At 48.4% G+C, this 20,757-nt stretch overlaps 1 protein-coding gene across 1 annotated transcript in view; it reads left to right on the forward strand.

The window, feature by feature from the left end:
- Positions 1 to 20,097, forward strand: part of ALDH2 (aldehyde dehydrogenase 2 family member) — a 44,125-nt gene extending 24,028 nt beyond the window's left edge. Inside the window, exons 8-13 of the mRNA XM_026456572.2 lie at positions 96 to 198; positions 658 to 842; positions 6,362 to 6,526; positions 8,225 to 8,382; positions 14,101 to 14,215; positions 19,661 to 20,097. Of these exons, the coding sequence (XP_026312357.1) occupies positions 96 to 198; positions 658 to 842; positions 6,362 to 6,526; positions 8,225 to 8,382; positions 14,101 to 14,215; positions 19,661 to 19,693 (759 nt within the window). The 3' untranslated portion in view covers positions 19,694 to 20,097. The remainder of the gene's footprint in view (positions 1 to 95; positions 199 to 657; positions 843 to 6,361; positions 6,527 to 8,224; positions 8,383 to 14,100; positions 14,216 to 19,660) is intronic.
- The last annotated feature ends 660 nt before the right edge of the window (positions 20,098 to 20,757 follow it).

The raw sequence follows: 20,757 nt of genomic DNA on the forward strand, positions 1-20,757 counted from the left end.
CGCTCAAGCCGTGGGGACCTCTGTTCTGTGTCTACAGAGTACTGGGCTCTTTCTCCCCGCGCTGAGAACTCTTTCCTGTCTCTCTGTCCCCACAGATTGGCCACCTCATCCAGGTTGCTGCCGGGAGCAGCAATCTCAAGAGAGTGACCCTGGAGCTAGGGGGAAAGAGCCCCAACATCATCATGTCAGATGCCGACAGTGAGTTTCCAGCTGGAGGCGGCCTGGCCTTGAAGGCAGCCCTGGCTGCCTGTGTTGTGGGTCCAGCCGATCCTGTCGCCCCCACTGCCCAGTGGTGGTGGTTGCTGTCCCTCGGGCCTCAGGATAAGATGCCAGCGGCCTCAGGATAAGACGCCAGCGCAAGGCCCGCGTGGCCTGGCCTTGGCCTGTCCCCAGCCTCTCCCTGGCTGCTCTCTGCAGCATCAGGCTAGGCCACGCCCCTGCTATCTGACTCATCCACTCGCCGCCATCACGCCCTTTGTCCTGGTGGGCAGTGGGCTCCCAGATCACCCCTCTTCTCCCTCTGTCTGTCTCTGGCACTCAGCAGGCATCATCCCTGACAGTGGTGGAAACAGGCTTCGTTGGGCAGGTGGCCACAGGGGCCAGGGTCCTCCTCCTCTTCTCACTGTTGCCTTTCTGTCCCCTGACCACTTCCCGCAGTGGACTGGGCCGTAGAGCAGGCCCACTTCGCCCTGTTCTTCAACCAGGGCCAGTGCTGCTGTGCTGGCTCCCGGACCTTCGTGCAGGAGGACATCTATGACGAGTTCGTGGAGCGGAGCGTTGCCCGGGCCAAGTCTCGGGTGGTCGGGAACCCCTTTGACAGCAAGACCGAGCAGGGGCCGCAGGTGAGCCAGGCATTGCAGCAGGGTCTGGGTGTCCAGAGCCAGCATGAGAAGCAGAGAGGGCATCAGGTTCAGATCAGTTGGGACTGGGTTCAGGTCTCAGCTCTGCCACACAGCAGCTGTGTGCCCTTGGGAAGCTATGTTCCCTCCCTCAGCCTCCATTTCCCCATCCTAAGCCCTGCCCTGCCTCATTCATGGAGTGGCTCTGATGTGGAAATTAATCCTGGGAAGCACTTTGTAAATTGCGTATATGTAACAAATACCAGGAGTGCCTGCAAAAGGGAGTGTGTGTTTCCAGGACCTTGGTCATCAGTAGAAATGTATCCACCAGAAGATATACAACCCTGCGAAACTTGGTGTCTGAGAGTCATGATATAACTAGTGTAGGGACCTTATTTCACTTCATGTTTTGAGCTGTTTGATTTTATTTATTTATTTATTTACCTATTTATATTTTAGAGACAAGGTCTCTCTTTGTTGCCCAGGCTGGAGTGTAGTGGTGCAATCATACCTCACCTCAGCCTTGAACTCCTGGGCTCAAGCAGTCCTCCTGCCTTGGCCTCTCAAAGTGCTGGGATTACAGACATGAACCACTGCGCCTGGCCTGGATTTTACTTTTGAGCAGTTGTAGGTTTATAGCAAAATTGAGCTGAACATGCAGAGGGTGCCCACATGTTCCTTTGCACCTCTCTGGTCCCCCAGTTTCCCCTTCATTCACATCCTGCACAAGCGCGGTTCATCTGTTAGTACTGATGAGCCAATACTGGTACTTTATTATTAACTTAAGTCTGTAGAGTACATTCGGGGTCACTTTTTTTTTCTTTTTTTTTTTTGGAGACAGAGTCTTGTTCTGTCGCCCAGGCTACAGTGCAGTGGTGCGATCTTGGCTCATGCCTCTTGGGTTCAAGCAATTCTTGTGCCTCAGCCTCCTGAGTAGCTGGGACTACAGGTGCGCACCACCACGCCTGGCTAATTTTTTGCATTTTAGTAGAGACAGGGTTTCACCGTTGCCCAGGCTGGTCTCGAACTCCTGAGCTCAGGCAATCTGCCCTTAGGCGCCCAGTCTTGGGGTCATTTTTTGTATTGTACTTACTATGGGCCTAGACAAATGTATCATAATATGTATAATACCATCATTCTAGTATCATACAAATAGATTTGTGCCCTGAAACCCGCTGTCCTCCACCTATTCCCCCTCTTCCTCCCCTGAGCCCTGGCAGGCAACCACTGATTTTTATTTTATTTTATTTTATTTTTTGAAACAGAGTCTCGCTCTGTCACCAGGCTGGAGTGCAGTGGCGCAATCTCAGCTCACTGCGACCTCTACCACCTGGGTTCAAGTGATTCTCCTGCCCCAGCCTCCTGAGTAGCTGGGACTTACAGGTGCATGCCACCTTGCCCAGGTAATTTTTTTTTTTTTAGACAGAGTCTTGCTCTGTCGCCCGGGCTGGAGTGCAGTGGCCGGATCTCAGCTCACTGCAAGCTCCGCCTCCCGGGTTTACACCATTCTCCTGCCTCAGCCTCCCAGGTAGCTGGGACTACAGGCGCCTGCCACCTCGCCCGGCTAGTTTTTTGTATTTTTTAGTAGAGACGGGGTTTCACCGTGTTAGCCAGGATGGTCTCCATCTCCTGACCTCGTGATCCGCCCGTCTTGGCCTCCCAAAGTGCTGGGATTACAGGCATGAGCCATTGTGCCTGGGCGATCCTTTTATTGTCTCTATAGTTTTGCCTTTTCCAGATTGTCTTACCCGAATCATACAGTAGGCAGCCTTCTCAGACTGGCTTTTTTCTTTTAGCAATTTGCATTTCTGGTTCCTCATTGGGGAGCCACAGCCATGTCTGAGGATGGACTGGCCTTGCCATGGGACAGGGTTATGTGCCCAACATTCCCCTCTGTGATTTTTTTTTAGAGACAGCATCTTGTTTTGTTGCCCAGGCTGGCATGCAGTGGTGTGATCATGGCTCACTGCAGCCTCAACCTCCTGGCCTCAAGTGATCCTCTTGCTTCAGCCTCCCAAGTAGCTGGGACTACAGGCACACGTCACCACACCTGGCTGATATTCATATTTTTTGTAGAGACGAGGTCTTGCTATGTTACCCAGGCTGATCTTGAATTGCTGGGCTCAAGCGATCCTCCCACCTCAGCCTCCCAAAGTCCTGGGATTGCAGGTGTGAGCCACCGTGCCTGGCCTCCAACATCTCTATCTTTCATAGCTTTATGGAGATATAATTCATGTAGTGTGAAATGTACCATTTTAGTGTACGATTCAGTGATTTTTAGTAGATTTACAACAACAACATTGTGCAACTATCACCACTAATTCTACAATATTGTCATCACCTCCCCAAAATATCCTGTACCCATTAGCAGTCACTCCACATTCCTTTCCCCACCAGGCCCAGGCAACCACCAATCTATGTTCTGCCTATAGATTGATCTATTGTAGACGTTTTATACAAATGGAATCCTACACCACATGGTTCTTTGTGTCTGGCTTCTTTCAAGTAGCATATTTTCAAGGTTCATCCATGTTGTAACAAGAATGTAACAAAACATAAAAGGCCAAGTAATATTCCATTGTGTGGATAGTGGATAGACCACATTTTGATTTTTCCATTCATCTGTTGACAGACACTTGGTTGTTTCCACCTTTTGGTTACTGTGAATAGTGCAGCTAGGAACACTAACATTTCTTTCTTTCTTTTGAGACAGGCTCACTCTGTCACCCAGGCTGGAGTGCAGTGGCACCATCTCGGCTCACTACAACCTCCACCTCCTGGGTTCAAGCAATTCTCCTGTCTCAGCCTCCTGAGTAGGTGGGACTACAGGTGCACGCCATCACGCCCTGCTAATTTCTGTATTTTTAGTAGAGATGGGGTTTCATCAAGATAGTCAGGCTGGTCTTGAACTCCTGACCTCAGGTGATCCACCTGCCTCAGCCTCCCAAAGTGCTGAGATTGCAGGTGTGAACCACCGCACCTGTCCTAACATTTCTTTTCTTTTCTTTTTCTTTTTTTTTGAGACAGAGTCTCGCTCTGTCTCCAGGCTGGAGTACAGTGGCGTGATCTCGGCTCACTGCAACCTCTGCCTCCCAGGTTCAAGTGATTCTCCTGCCTCAACCTCCCAAGTAGCTGAGATTACAGGCACCCACCACCATCCCCGGCTAATTTTTGTGTATCTTTATAGAGGCGGGGGTTTCGCTATGTTGGCCAGGCTGGTCTCGAACTCCTAACCTCGTGATCCGCCCGCCTCAGCCTCCCAAAGTGCTGAGATTACAGGCATGAGCCACTGCGCCTATCCTAATGTTTCTTTTTGTCTCATTTCTCTTGGTGGCTAATTATTAAGGTAATATAAACTTGCATTAATAAATTTAATGAGAAAGTGTATAGGCTATGTGTGGCAGCTCACATCTGTAACCCCAACACTGGGAGGCTGAGGCAGGAGAATCTCTTGAGCCCAGGATTCAAGATCAACCTAAGCACTACAGCAAGACCTCGTCTCTACTTAAAAAATAAAAAAACAAAAAAAAACAAATCATGACCAGCCTGGCCAACATGGTGAAAACTCATCTTTACTAAAAATACAAAAATTATTCGGACATGGTGGTGGGCACCTATAATCCCAGCTACTCGGGAGGCTGAGGCAGGAGAATCACTTGAACCTGGGAGGTGGAGGTTGTGGTGAGCCAAAATCGCGCCACTGCACTCCAATCTGGGCGACAGAGTGAGACTCCGTCTCAAAAAATAATAAATTTTGTTCTTTTTTAAAAAAGCAAAAAAAATTAGCCAGATGTAGTGATGCGTGCCTATACTCTCAGCTCCTTGGGAGGTTGAGGTGGGAGCCCAGGAGGTCAAGGCTGCAGTGAGCAGTGATCACACCACTGCACTGCTGCCTCAATGGCAGAGTGAGACCCTGACTCTTTTTTAAAAAAGGTGTTTAATGTAAAAAATAAGTTGCATTTCTTTTATTCTCCATCGGTAACCACACATGAACACACAGTTATGTTGTTGTATGTTTTTTTTTTTTTTAAATAGGCCGGGTGTGGTGGCTTACCCCTGTAATCCTAACACTTGGGAGGGAGGCCAAGGTGAGCCAATTACTTGATCCCAAGAGTTCGAGACTAGCCTGGGCCACATAGCAAAACCCCATCTCTACTAAAAATATAAATATTACCCAGGTGTGGTGGCGCACACCTGTAGTCCCAGCTACTAGGCAGACTGAGGTGAGAAGATCACCTGAGCCCAGGGAGGTTGAAGTTGCAGTGAGCCGTGATTATGCCAGTGCTCTTCAGACTGGGCAATGGAGTGAGACCCTGTCACCCTTCCCCCTATCCTATAAAGGAATATATAGTGCATATTCTACAAGCTTTCCTTCTTTTTTTTTTTTTTTCTTGAGACGAGGCCTCACTCTGTTGCCCAAGCTGGAGTGCAATAGCACGATCTCAGCTCACTGCAACCTCCACCTCCCTGGTTTAAGCGATTCTCCTGCCTCAGCCTCCCGAGTAGCTGGGACTACAGGCACGTGCCACCATGCCCAGCTTATTTTTGTATTTTTAGTAGAGATGAGGTTTCACTGTGTTGGCCAGGCCGGTCTCGAACTCCTGACCTCGTGATCCGCCTGCCTCGGCCTCCCAAAGTGCTGGGATTACAGGCATGAGCCACTGCACCCAGCCCAAGCTTTCCTTCTTTTTACAGAATATCTTGGGCCATCTTTCTGTGTCAGTTAGTTCTCAGATCTATTAGTGACAATAGAATATATCGGATGCACCGTAATAATTTTAACCAACCCCTCTACTGATTTATACTTAGAATTGTTTCCATCTTTTGCCTTTACAAAATGCTCCCCAGCCTGGGCAACAAGGGAAACCCTGTCTCTACTAAAAATACAAAAATTAGCCCAGCGTAGTGGCGCATGCCTATAGTCCCAGCTAACTCGGGAGGCTGAGGTGGGAGGATCGTTTGAGCGTGGGAGGCGTAGGTTGCAGTGAGCAGAGATCACACCACGGCACTGTAGCCTGGGTGACAGAGTGAGACCCCGTTTCAAAAACAAAAATACAAAAAAAAAAAAAAAATACTCCCTAGTGAATATCCTTGTTCATTTCTCTTTATGCATATGTAGAATAAATTCCTAGAAGTTAAATAGCTGGGCCAAAGGGTCTGAGCATATAATTTTTGAGCAATATTAATAAACTACTTGCTCTAAAGGCTGTACCAGCCTGTCATCCTTCTAATAGTGTATGTAATAGTCTCTTGCTATCAGTGTATTTTCTTCCTAAACTTTTTGGTGATCTTACAGTTGAAAAGTAAAAATTGATTTGATGTCCTTTTCTCTGGTAGGCTGAGGAAGTTGGGCCTTTTTGGTGTTTTCTGCTATTGGCCCTGTGTGTTTCCTCTTCTGATCTTGCTTACTCATGACCTTGGTCCATTTCCCAGTTGTCTTGTTGCCTGCATAATTCTAAGCCTGAAGCCTAGGAGAGGTCTGAATCCGATGCCTCCATAATTCTGGGTTCCTTCTCCCACAGGTGGATGAAACTCAGTTTAAGAAGATCCTCGGCTACATCAACACTGGGAAACAAGAGGGGGCGAAGCTGCTGTGTGGTGGGGGCATTGCTGCTGACCGTGGTTACTTCATCCAGCCCACCGTGTTTGGAGATGTGCAGGATGGCATGACCATCGCCAAGGAGGAGGTGAGCACCTGGGGCCGGTGTTCTGGGAACGTTTTTGGTAGGAGACGAGGTAAACAGTTCAGCTTGGCATCCTGCCACTATCACCCATCTGTTGGCTTGGGGCCAGATCTGGAGTTAATGCCCAGAACCAGTGCCCATAACAAGTTATTCATAGTATGTATCTGATCTTGTCACTCCTCTTCAGCTTGTACCCTCTGTCTGGGAGATCGTCTGCATTCCTTAGCATGGCCTGCAGGCCTTCGTGTCATGGCCCTCAGAGCCAAGAGTCTAGGAATGACGTTGCCTGCTCCTTCCCATGACCTTTTTTTTTTCTTTTTTTTCAGTCAGAATCTTGCTCTGTTGCCCAGGCTGGAGTGCAGTGGCATAATCATGGTTCCTTATAGCCTTGAACTCCTGGGCTCAAGTGATCCTCCCACCTCAGCCTCCTGAGTAGCTGGGACTACAGGTGCTCACCACCATGCCTGGCTAATTTTTAAAAAAATTTTTAGTAGAGGCTGGGTGCAGTGGCTCATGCCTGTAATCCCAACATTTTGGGAAGCCGAGGCAGGTGGATCACCTGAGGTCAAGAGTTCGAGACCAGCCTGGCCAACATGGCGAAACCCTGTCTCTATTAAAAGTAAGAAAAAATTAGCCCAGTGTGGTGGCGCTTGCCTGTAATCCCAGCTACTCTGGAGGCTGAGGCAGGAGAATCACTTGAACCTGGGAGGCTGAGGTTGCAGTGAGCCGAGATCATGCCACTGCTCTCCAGCCTGGGCAACAGAGCAGGACTCCATCTCCAATTTTAGACACGCCTGGCTAATTTTTGTATTTTTAGTAGAGACAGGGTTTCACCATGTTGATCAGGCTGGTCTCGAACTCCTGACTTCGTGACCTGCCCGCCTTGGCCTCCCAAAGTGCTGGGATTACAGGCGTGAGCCACCACACCCGGCTTATTTTTTCTTTTCTTTTTTTGAGATGGAGTCTCACTCTGTCGCCAGGCTGGAGTGCAGTGGTACGATCTCGGCTCACTGCAACCTCTGCCTCCCGGGTTCAAGCGATTCTCCTGCCTCAGCCCCTACTAATGGCTGGGATTACAGGCGCGCACCACCATGCCCAGCTAATTTTTCTTATTTTTAGTAGAGACAAGGTTTCACCATGTTGGCCAGGCTGGTCTCAAACTCCTGACCTCAGGTGATCCACCTGCCTCGGCCTCCCAAAATGCTGGGATTACAGGTTACAGGTGTGAGCCATTGTGCTCAGTCAGTCAAAATTCCTTTCTTTTTTTTTTTTTTTTTTTTTTTTTTAGTAAATACAAGGTCTCACTGTGTTTGACAGGCTGGACTCAAACTCCTAGACTCAAGCAGTTCTCCTACCTTGGCCTCCCAAAGTGCTGGGATTACAGGCATGAGCCACAGTGCCCGGCTGACTTAAATTCTTTCACACTAAATCTACATGTCATGTGTGAATAACATACCTGGCAGAATTGTTTAGAAATGGGATACTGTATGTAAAGCCTGGGGACCACAGGAGGAAGTTGGCCCCTGTTAGCTCCATTCCCTCTGTTCTGCTGAGCTTGATGACTGTTGTCTTCCCCTGGAACTGTTAGAGCATGGCTGGGGACTCATCCCCCAATCTGGAATCATCTGTTCTGCTCTGCGAGAGCTCGATAGCAGGTGCCTCTGTGTTGCTGAACCCCCTTACTCTGCTCTCTCCCTCCAGATCTTCGGGCCAGTGATGCAGATCCTGAAGTTCAAGACCATAGAGGAAGTTGTTGGGAGAGCCAACAATTCCACGTACGGGCTGGCCGCAGCTGTCTTCACAAAGGATTTGGACAAGGCCAATTACCTGTCCCAGGCCCTCCAGGCGGGCACTGTGTGGTAAGAGCCTTCCAGCAGCCCCTCACAACCCAACAGGGATTCCTCAAAGCCAGGGCCTTCTGAAATCCAGTGGTCACCATCCTGGAATTTGGGGAGCTGGGCATAGTTTCTCCTGGGTCAGGGTGTGATATTGATTTGAGAGGTCCTAGTACCTCACCTCCGAGGGATCAAGCTTCTCTGTGGTGCAAACGCCCTGCACCTGTCCTTGGCAGGCAGCTGGGTGGCCGGCCTCCTCCCTAGCTGCCTCAGGGCAGGAGACCAGAGGAGAGGGACCCATGATTGTGACACTGATCCTAAAAACTTAGCCCCTGCTTCACACTTAGCCCCCACTAGGATGGCCATATATATATATATATATTTTATTTTTTTTTTTTTTTTGAGACGGAGTCTCGCTCTGTCTCCCAGGCTGGAGTGCAGTGGCCGGATCTCAGCTCACTGCAAGCTCCGCCTCCCGGGTTTACGCCATTCTCCTGCCTCAGCCTCCTGAGTAGCTGGGATTATAGGCGCCGCCACCTCGCCCGGCTAGTTTTTTTTTTTTTTTGTAGTTTTTAGTAGAGATGGGGTTTCACCGTGTTAGCCAGGATGGTCTCGATCTCCTGACCTCGTGATCCGCCCGTCTCGGCCTCCCAAAGTGCTGGGATTACAGGCTTGAGCCACCGCACCTGGCCAGGATGGCTATATTTTTACTGTTTTATTTATTTTTAGTTTTATTTTTTGAGACAGAAAATAATACTCCACCCAGGCTGAAGTGCTGTGGGATGCGATTATAGCTCACTGCAGCCTTGAACTCCTGGGCTCAAGCAATCCTCCCACCTCTGCCTCCTGAGTAGCTGGGACCACAGGTGTGTCCCACCACACCTGGCCAATTAAAAACAATTTTTTTTTTTTGTAGAGATGAGATCTTGCCACGTTGCCCGGGCTGGCATATATATATATATATTTAAAGTATTGGTAAGGATATGAAGAAATTAGATCCCTCCTGTGTTGCTGATGGGAATGGAAAATGGCACACTCATTGTGAAAAATAGTTTGGGAACTCCTCAAAAAGTTAAACATGAAGCCCCCATATGACCCAGCAATTCCACTCCTAGGTATTTATCCAAGAGAAAGAAAAACACGCACCCACATAAAAACGTGTATATGAATCTTCACAGCAGCATTATTTATAACAGCCAAAAGGTGAACACAACCCAAATGTCCATCAGTAGATGAATGGATACAGAATGTGATCTGTCCATGCAATGAAATGTGACTCAGCCACAGAAAGGAATGAAGTAGCTGTATGAGTCTGTTCTCACACTGCTGGTAAAGACATTCCAGAGACTGGGTAATTTTTAAAGGAAAGAAGTTTAATGGACTCACACAGTTCCACGTGTGGGAACTGGGGAGGCCTCACAATCGTGGTGGAAGGTGAAAAGCACATCTCACGTGGGGGCAGACAAGAGAAGAGAACTTGTGCAGGGAAACTCCCCTTTATAAAACCATCAGATCTTGTGAGACTTACTCACTATCACAAGACTAGCATGGGAAAGACCTGGCCCCATGATTCAATTACCTCCCACAACACGTGGGATTGTGGGAGCTACAATTCAAGATGAGGTTTGGGTAGGGACACAGCCAAACCATATCAGTAGCCATGCATGCAATAGCATGGATTAATCTTGAACATAGCATTGAGTGAAAGAACCCAGACTGTCTGGGCATGGTGGCTCACCCCTGTAATCCCAGCACTTTGGTAGGCCGAGGTTGAAGGGGTGGCCTGCCCCTCCACACCTGTGGGCGTTTCTCGTTAGGTGGAATGAGAGACTTGAGAAAAGAAATGAGACACAGAGACAAAGTATAGAGAAAGAAAAAGTGGGCCCGGGGACCAGCACTCAGCATACAGAGGACCCACGCCGGCACCGGTCTCTGAGTTCCCTCAGTATTTATTGATCATTATCTTTACCATCTTAGAAAAAGCGAAGTGGCAGGATAATAGGATCATCATAGGGAGAAGGTCAGCAGTAAGACATATGAATAAAGATCTCTGTGACATGAATAAGTTTAAGGAAAAGTGTTGTGCCTTGATATGCATATGCAAACATCTCCATAAACCTTTTTAGTGCATAAAGAGCAGCATTGTCACTAGCACCTCCCACCTTCAGCCCTAAGGCGGTTTTTTCCTTTCTCAGTAAACAACATACGATTGGGTTTTATGAGATGTTCCATTGCCCAGGGACAGGCAGGAAACAGATGCTTTTCTCTATCTCAAGGCAAGAGGCCTTCTTTTCCTCCTTTTTTTTTTTTTTTTTTTGAGAGGGAGTCTCGCTCTATCACCCCAGGCTGGAGTGCAGTGCAGTGGCTGGATCTCAGCTCACTGCAAGCTCCGCCTCCCGGGTTCACGCCATTCTCCTGCCTCAGCCTCCCGAGTAGCTGGGACTACAGGCGCCGCCACCTCGCCTGGCTAGTTTTTTGTATTTTTAGTAGAGACGGGGTTTCACCGTGTTAGCCAGGATGGTCTCGATCTCCTGACCTTGTGATCTGCCCGTCTCGGCCTCCCAAAGTGCTGGGATTACAGGCTTGAGCCACCGCGCCTGGCCTCTTTCCTCTTATACTAGTCCTCTTCAGCACAGACCCTTCAGACCCTTCATGGGTGTCAGGCTGGGGGACAATCAGGTCTTTCCCTTCCCACGAGGCCATATTTCAGACTATCACATGGGGAGAAACCTTGGACAATACCTAGCTTTCCTAGGCAGAGGTACCTGCAACCTTTGGCAGTGTACGTGTCCCTGGGTAATTGGGATTAAGAGAATGGTGATGACTTTTCACAAGCATACTGCCTTCAGGCACTTGTTTAACGAAGCACACCCTGCACAGCCCAAAATCCTTTAAACCCTGAGTCACCACAGCACATGTCTCTTGCAAGGACAAGGTTGGGGGTATGGTCACAGATTAACAGCATCTCAAATACAGAACAAAATGGAGTCTCTTATGTCTACTTCTTTCTGTATAGATACAATAACAGTCTGATCTTTCTTTTCCCCACAGAGGTGGGTAGGTCACTTGATCAGGAGTTTGAGACCAGCCTGGCCAACATGGTGAAACCCTATCTCTACTAAAAATACAAAACTCAGCTGACAGTGGTGGCAGGTGCCTGTAGTCCCAGCTACTTGAGAGGCTGAGGCAGGAGAATCACTTGAACCTGGGAGGCAGAGGTTGCAGTGAGTGGAGATCATGCCACTGCACCCCAGCCTGGGCAACAGAGTGGAGACGCCAAAAAAAAAAAAGGAACCCAGACACGAGGGCCACATACTGTGTGATTCCATTTACAGTATTATAAATATCTAGAGTAGGCCAATCCATAGAGACAGAAAGTACCTTAGTGGTTGCCAGGGGCTGGGGGAGGAAGGAATAGAGAGTGCTTGCCTCCCGGGCATAGGGCTTTTTTCAGTGTGATAGAAATGTTCCGCAATTAGACAGTGGTGATGGTCACACAACACTGTGAATATGCTATCAACCAGTGATTGTATACTTTAAAATGGTGAATTTTAGGCTGGGCGCGGTGGCTCACCCCTGTAATCCCAGCACTTTGGAAGGCTGAGGTGGACAGATCACGAGGTCAGGAGATTGAGATCATCTTGGCCAACATGGTGAAATCCCGTTTCTACTAAAAATACAAAAATTGGCCGGGCGCGGTGGCTCAAGCCTGTAATCCCAGCACTTTGGGGGGCCGAGACGGGCGGATCACGAGGTCAGGAGATCGAGACCATCCTGGCTAACATGGTGAAACCCCGTCTCTACTAAAAAAATACAAAAAACTAGCTGGGCGAGGTGGTGGGCGCCTGTAGTCCCAGCTACTCGGGAGGCTGAGGCAGGAGAATGGCGTAAAGCCGGGAGGCGGAGCTAGCAGTGAGCTGAGATCCGGCCATTGCACTCCAGCCCGGGTGGCAGAGCGAGACTCCGTCTCAAAAAATAAAATAAAAGAAAATAAAAAAATACAAAAATTAGGCCTGGGCGCGGTGGCTCACACCCATAATCCCAGCGCTTTGGGAGGCCAAGGTGGGTGGATCATGATGTCAGGAGTTCAAGACCAGCCTGACCAACATGGTGAAACCCATTTCTACTAAAAATATACAAATTACTGGGGCATGGTGGTGTGCGCCTGTAATCCCAGCTACTCAGGAGGCTGAGGCAGGAGAATCACTTGAACCCAGGAGGCAAGTGAGCTGAGATTGTGCCACTGCACTCCAGCCTGGGTGACAGAGCAAGACTGTGTCTCAAAAAAAAAAAAAAAAAGTTAGCCGGGTGTGGTGGCAGGCACCTCAGGAGGCTGAGGCAGGAGAATGGCGTGAACCCGGGAGGTGGAGCTTGCGGTGAGCTGAGATCGTGACACTGCACTCCAGCCTGGGTGACAGGGCGAGACTCCATCTCAAAAAAAAAAAAATAAAATAAAATAAAAAATAGGCCAGGCATGGTGGCTCACACCTGTAATCCCAGCATTTTGGTAGGCCAAGGCGGGCAGATCACGAAGTCAAGAGTTCAAGACCAGCCTGACCAACATGGTGAAACCCTGTCTCTACTAAAAATAGAAAAATTAACTGGGCGTGGTGGCATGCACCTGTAATCCCAGCTACTCAGGAGGCCAAGGCAGGAGATTCGCTTGAACCTGGGAGGCGGAAGTTGCAGTGAGCCGAGATCACACCACTGCACTCCAGCCTAGGCGACAGAGCGAGACTCCACCTTAAAAAAAAAAAAAAAAAATAATAATAATAATAATAAATAAAAGTAAATAAATAAATACATACATAAATAAATAAAATGGTGAATTTTAAATTCAAATAAAATTTAATAATTTTTTTTAATGGCAAAAAAAAAGAAAGAAAAGAAACCCATCCAGGTGCAGTGGCTCACACCAGTAATCCCAGTGCTGTGGGAGCCTGAGGCAGAAGAATTACTTGAGGCCAGGAGTTCGAGACCCGCCTGGGCAGCATAGTGAGACCCCCATCACTACAAAAAATAAAAGATAAAAAAATTAAGGTCGGGCGTGGTGGCTCAAGCCTGTAATCCCAGCACTTTGGGAGGCCGAGACGGGCGGATCACGAGGTCAGGAGATCGAGACCATCCTGGCTAACCCAGTGAAACCCCGTCTCTACTAAAAAATACAAAAAACTAGCTGGGCGAGGTGGCGGGTGCCTGTAGTCCCAGCTACTCGGGAGGCTGAGGCAGGAGAATAGCATAAACCTGGGAGGTGGAGCTTGCAGTGAGCTGAGATCCGGCCACTGCACTCCAGCCTGGGGTGACAGAGCGAGACTCCGTCTCAAAAAAAAAAAAAAAAATTAGCCAGGCATGGTGGCACATTCCTGTAGTCTTAGCTACTTGGGAGGCTGAGGCGGGAGGATCACTGAAAGCCAGGAGTTGGAGAACAGCCTGGATAACATAGCGAGACCCCATCGCTTAAAAAAAAAGTTATTTCCAGACGTGTTTGCGCATGCCTGTAGTCCAGCTACTCGGAAAGCTGAGGCAGGAGAATCTCTTGAACCCCAGATGTGGAGGTTGCAATGAGCCGAGATCATGCCATGGCAACTCCAGCCTGGGCAACAGAGAAAGATTACATCTCAAAAAAAAAAAATTTTTTTTAAGTTAAAAATAAAATACAGACTTTGGGGCAATACAGAGGATCCTGGGAGTGTAACCCATAACCCCCAAGAGTGACTTCTGCAATCTCATTTCAAATTACAGGGTCAACTGCTATGATGTGTTTGGAGCCCAGTCACCCTTTGGCGGCTACAAGATGTCGGGCAGTGGCCGGGAGCTGGGCGAGTACGGCCTGCAGGCATACACTGAAGTGAAAACTGTGAGTGTGGGACCTGCTGGGGGCTCAGGGCCTGTTGGGGGTTCAGGGTCTGCTGGTGGCTCAGAGCCTGCTAGGGGATCAGGGTCTGTTGGGGTCTCGGGGCCTGCCAGGGGTTTAGGGTCTGCTGGGCAGGCTACCTTTTGGCCTCTCCCTCATGCTTGAGGCCATCAGTGTTTCCCACTAATTTCCCATTTTAAGCCTGAGAAGTGACAAGAGAGGGTAAAGACCCAGCCTCTGCTCTGTCCTGTGAGAAATACCGAGGGACGTGCCCAACCAGCCCTATGCGGTCATTTGCTGGGCTTCATTATATGCCAAGGCCTATAGAGTCTGAGAAGAGGGAGAGACCTCAGGGGGTGAGGCCAAGAGGAAAAGCTTCTAGTAAGAATCAGCTGGCCAGGCGCCGTGGCTCACACCTGTAATCCCAGCACTTTGGGAGGCCAGTGCGAGTGGATCATGAGGTCAGGAACCAAGATCAGCCTGACCAACATGGTGAAACCTCGTCTCTACTAAAAATACAAAAATTAGCCAGACATGGTGGTGTGCGCCTGTAATCCCAGCTACTTGGGAGGCTGAGGCAGGAGAATCATTTGAACCTGGGAGGCGGAGGTTGCAGTAAGCTGAGATTGTGCCATTGCACTCCAGCCTGGGTAACAGAGCGAGACCCCATCTCAAAAAAAAAAAAAAAAAAAGAGCTATTAGGTTGGAATGGAGCAATTCCCACAGTAATAAAAATATTTAAAAATAAATAATAATAAAATAAGCTATTAGGCATGAGATATCAAGGCCCATAACCATACCCATCTCCTTTGATTTGCAACTTCAATGATTGGAATAGAGCCTGAAGGACTCATCAGAAATAAAAGAAGGCATTCCTTCCATAAATGTTCTTCACTGCTTTATCTCTAAGAGGGGAAAATCAGATGTAACCTTAATGCCCAATAAATTATGGAACACCCCATTCAAGGAGTAACAGGTATCTGTTACAGATGTTTTTGTAGAATATTTGATATGTAAAATGCTTAGCCTTTAAAGTAAAAACAGTATACAAACTAATATATATTCAGTATAAGCTCAACTTTTGGAGTATATGTACATAGATACTCAGATACATTTACTTATAAATATAAAAAAAGACAGGAAAAAGTGGAGTGTGGTGGTGCATGCCTTTAGTTCCAGCTTCTTGGGAGGCCGAGATGGGAGGATCGCTTGAGCCACAAGTTTGAAGCCAGCCTGGAAAATGGGTTGAGAAGGCTTTCCAGGATTGGAATCACCAGGCTGGAGTGCACTGGTGCCATCACAGCTCACTGCAGCCTCCACCTCCTGGGCTGAAGTGATCCTCGCATCTCAGTCTCCCAAGTAGCTGGGACTACAGGTGCACATTGCCCATTCCCGACTAATTTTTTTTATTTCCTATAGAGATGGGATCTCACTATGTTACCCAGGCTGGTCTCAATCTCCTGGGCTCAAGCGATTCTCCTGCCTTGGTCCCAAAGTGCTGGGATTATAGGCATGAGCTACCACACCCAGCCTGGCTCTCAGTTCTGTAAGTTGAAAAACTTGGACAGGCCAAATTAAGAGTCGTGTTTGCCAATTTCATAAGAGACTAATTTGGCAATGTAGCGAGACACCATCTAATTAAAAACAAAATGGCCAGGCGCAGTGGCTTACACCTAAAATCCAAGCACTTTGGGAGGCCGAAGTGGGTGGATCACGAGGTCAAGAGATCGAGACCATCCTGGCCAACATGGTGAAACCCTGTCTCTACTAAAAATACAAAAATTAGCTGGGCGTGGCGGTGCGCGCCTATAGTCCCAGCTACTTGGGAGGCTGAGGCGGGAGAATCGCTTGAACCCGGGAGGTGGAGGTTGCAGTGAGCCAAGATCGCACCACTGCACTCCAGCCTGGCGACAGAGGGAGACCCAAAAAAAACAAAACAGGCCAGGCACAGTGGCTCACACCTGTAATCCCAGTACTTTGGGAGGCTGAGGTGGGCAGATCATGAGGTCAGGAGATTGAGACCATCCTGGCTAACATGGTGAAACCTCGTCTCTATTAAAAACACAAAAACAAAATTATCCGGGTGTGGTGGTGGGAGCCTGTAGTCCCAGCTACTCCGGAGGCTGAGGCGGGAGAATGGTGTGAACCTGGGGGGTGGAGCTTGCAGTTAGCCAAGATCACGCCACTGCACTCCAGCCTGGGTGACAGAGCGAGACTCTGTCTAAAAAAAAAAAAAAAACAAGGGGATAAAACAAATGGGAAATTTTTTTTTTTTTTTTTTTTTTGAGACGGAGTCTCGCTCTATCACCCAGGCTGGAGTGCAGTGGCCGGATCTCAGCTCACTGCAAGCTCCGCCTCCCGGGTTTACGCCATTCTCCCACCTCAGCCTCCCGAGTAGCTGGGGCTACAGGCGCCCGCCACCTCGCCCGGCTAGTTTTTGTATTTTTTAGTAGAGACGGGGTTTCACCGTGTTCGCCAGGATGGTCTCGATCTCCTGACCTCGTGATCCGCCCGTCTCGGCCTCCCAAAGTGCTGGGATTACAGGCTTGAGCCACCGCGCCCGGCCGTGAAAATGATTTTCTATCTACCATGAATACTAATTATAGTTTAACCAGAAAACATAAGCACAAGTGATGTTTAAGGAAGAGGTAAATGGGTTGAGCTGGCCTTTCCAGGATTGGAAAAGAGGAGGCTTATGGCAAGCCTGCCAGCTGTGGAGCAGGTGAGAAAAGGCAAACAGGACTCATTCAAGGCTACATTGCCAAGCCTGAGACTGGAGAGGCCGAGGACACACCCTGTGTTTCTGAATAGCTCACTGGAATCAACTAAACGTGTTTGCTTGTTTAATGTGGAAACTTTCCACTCTATGTGCAAAGAATAGGTATAATGGTAGAATGAGGCCGGGCATGGTGGCTCATGCCTGTAATCCCAAGCATTTTGGGAGGCCGAGGTGGGCGGATCACTTGAGGTCAGGAATTCGAGACCAGCCTGGTCAACATGGTGAAACCCCATCTCTACTAAAAATGCAAAAATTGGCCAGGCTAGTGACAGGCTTCTGTGGTCCCAGCTACTTAGGAGGCTGAGACAAGAGTTGTCTGAACCTGGGAGGCAGAGGTTGCAGTGAGCTGAGATCACGCCACTATATTCCAGCCTGGGCAACAGAGCAAGACTCTGTCTCAAAAAACAAACAAACAAGCAAAACAGTAGAATGAGCCTCTGTGTCCCAACCGTAAAGCTATGACAAAGACCAGCTCACAGCCAGTCTTGTTTCCTGTATGCCCTGCCCACTTCCCAGCATGTACACTTCATCCACTGCCCGAGCAGAGCCCACAGCAGCAAGAGATGGCCATGTGGGTGGACAGCCTGTGCTGGGCTTTGAGTTATGGCATTGGATAAAAGGTCCAACTTCAGTTGATGGAGACTCTTAAATCTTGGCACATGACTAGTGTTAAGGAGGCGACGTCCAGGATGGCCACATGACAGGGTGGTATCCAAGCTGATATACCTGAAGGATGAGTGGAAGTTGATTTGGTGAAGGGAGGAAGAGAATAACATTCTAGACAAAGAGCATGACCTCTGGAAGAGCTGTGATGGCGAGAAATACGGCTCTTCCAGGAACTGCAGGAAGGTTGCTGGTGGTGGAAGATGTAGTGGTTAGTGGGGAGAGAGCAGGGCCAGAATACACAGGCCCTTGCTGGCCATGATGTGGGGTTTGATGTCTTTGATAATGGAGTTTGATCTCAGCTATGGGAGCATCTTTAGTGGAAGAATTATGTGGCTAAATTTTTTTTTTCTGAGACAGAGTCTCACTCTGTTGCCCAGGCTGGAATGCAGTGGCATGATCTTGGCTCACTGCAACCTCCGCTTCCTGGGCTCAAGGGATTCTCATGCCTCAGCCACTTGAGTAGCTGGGATTACAGGTGCCTGCCACCACACCTGGCTGATTTTTTGTATTTGTAGAGATGAGGTTTCACCATGTTGGCCAGGCTGATCTTGAACTCCTGACCTCAAGTGATCTACCCGCCTCGGCCTCCCAAAGTTCTGGGATTACAGGTGTGAATCACTGTGCCTGGCCTGCTCAATTTGTATTTTTAAAAGATTGCTCTGCTTAATCTGTAGAGACAGAAACTTATTACTGGTTGTTCAGGGCATGGGGAATGGGGAGTGGCTGTTCATGGGTGCAAGATTGCTTTTGGAGATGATGCAGATGTTCTAAAATTGGAGTATGATGATGATTGCACAACTTAAAATATTCTAAAAGCAATTACACTTGATTGTGCATAAATCATATCTCAAGAAAGTTGTTTAAAAATTTAAGAAAGCGACCAGGCGCCGTGGCTCACGCCTGTAATCCCAGCACTTTGGGACGCCGAGGCAGGTGAATCGCCTGAGGTCAGGAGTTCAAAACCAGCCTGACCAACAAGATGAAACCCCATCTCTACTAAAAATACAAAAATTAGTCGAACTTGGTTGCAGGTGCCTGTAGTGCCACCTACTCGGGAGGCTGAGAGAGGAGAATTGCTTGAACCTGGGAGGCGGAGGTTGCAGTGAGCCGAGATCGCGCCATTGCACTCCAGCCTGGGCAACAGAGCGGGACTCCATCTGAAAAAAAAAAAAAAAAATGTAAGAAACCTCACTCTGCTTGCCATAGGGAGAATGGACCATCTGGTAAGAGGGGGGAATGAGGGAGCTGTCAGGAGGCTGCTCCAAGGAAAAAGATGATGGTGGTCTGGATTGGAGTGGTGCAGTGCAGGTGGAGAAAAGAGGGTATATGTGACGGGAAGCCAGGAGTAGGATTGGTGACTCTGGATATGGAGAGGAAAAGCAAAACTAGGAATCAAAGATGGCGCCCAGATTTCCAAGGAGGGGTTAAGTGGTGACACCAGTCCTATGATAGAGAACACTGAAGTACTGTGGTTCTCTTTAGGGTTGTGTTGGAGGTACCTGTCCAAACCCAAGAGGTGATGTGGAGAACACATCTAGGGAGATGGGCTTGGAGCTCCAGGGGCAAGACCCAGATTTGAAATAGAAATTCTGACATCATTGGCCTATAACTGTTCATCAAAATCGTAGTTACAGGCCACGTGTGGTGGCTCACGCCTGTAATCTCAGCACTTTGGGAGGCCCAGACAGGCAGAACACTTGAGCCCAGGAGTTCAAGACAAGCCTGGGCAACATAGTGAGACCCCATCTCTAATAAAAATACAAAAAGTTAGCTGGGTGTTACGGTGCATGCCTGTAGTTCTAGCTACTTGGGAGGCTGAGGTGGGAGGATCACTTGAGCCAGGAGGTCAAGGCTGTAGTGAGCTGTGATTGCACTCCTACACTCCAGCCTGGGGGAAAAAAAAGAAAAGCCCTTTCTGCTCACACTCAGTCAGCAACTAGCTGAGGGTGCCTACAGATCACAGGCAAACAGGAAGATCAAACAGTTCTCTGTCCCCCTTACAGATCACAATCAAAGTGCCTCAGAAGAACTCATAAGAACCATGTGGGCTTCCTCCCTCAGCCATTGATGGAAAGTTCAGCAAGATCAGCGACAAAACCAAGAAAAATGATCCTTGCGTGCTGAATATCTGAAAAGAGAAATTCTTCCTACAAAATCTCTTGGGTCAAGAAAGTTCTAGAATTTGAATTGATAAGCATGGTGGCTGAGGGTAAGAGAAACCTATGAGAAACCTTTTAAATGACAACAATACTGCTAGCTTTCAGGGTGCATTTTTAAAAAATAGATTCAAATGTCTTATCCTCTCTCTGAAACGCTTCCTGTAACTTGAGTTTATAGGGGAAGATAAAGCCATTGTTTACAATTATATCAGCATGAAGGCAACTGCTACACCCTGCTTTGTATTCTGGGCTAAGATTCATTAAAAACAAGCTGCTCTTAACTTACTAGGTAACTCTTTGTCCATCTCAATAACCAAAGGAAGGTGGGGCGTGGTGGCTCACCCCTGTAATCCCAGCACTTTGGGAAGCTGAGGCAGGTAGATCACTCGAGGTCAGGAGTTTGAGACCATCCTGGCCAACACAGTGAAACCCTGTCTCTACTAAAAATACAAAAAGTAGCCAGGCATGGTGGCTGGCACTTACAAGCTACTTGGGAGGCTGAGGCAGGAAAATTGCTTGAACCTGGGAGATGGAGGTTGCAGTGAGTAGAGATCGTGCCACTGCACTCGAGACTGGGAGTCAGCGCGAGACTCCATCTCAACAAAAATAATAAAATAGCCCAAGGAAACACTGGCAGGCAGTAATGATATGGCACACTGGTTATGATTTCTGCTCCTCCTCCGCTGTGGGTAAACAGCTTCTGTTTCATGTATTTAGTTTTTTATTTTAATTACACCAATAAGAATGTGCTTGAATGTTTCATGCATTTAACTTCTGGCCTGTTTACCCATAGTAGGCTCTGAGATGTGCTCTAGAGACAAAACCTAAACATGATGCCCAAGAGAGGGGAGAGGTAAGCCAGAAAAGAGACACTGAATGTCCAGTGTTCTCAATTTTTTTTTTTTTTTTTGAGACAGGGTCTTGCTCTGTCTTCCACGCTG

Source organism: Piliocolobus tephrosceles, chromosome 10 (assembly GCF_002776525.5).
Source record: "Piliocolobus tephrosceles isolate RC106 chromosome 10, ASM277652v3, whole genome shotgun sequence".
Classification (NCBI taxonomy): Eukaryota; Metazoa; Chordata; class Mammalia; order Primates; family Cercopithecidae; genus Piliocolobus; species Piliocolobus tephrosceles.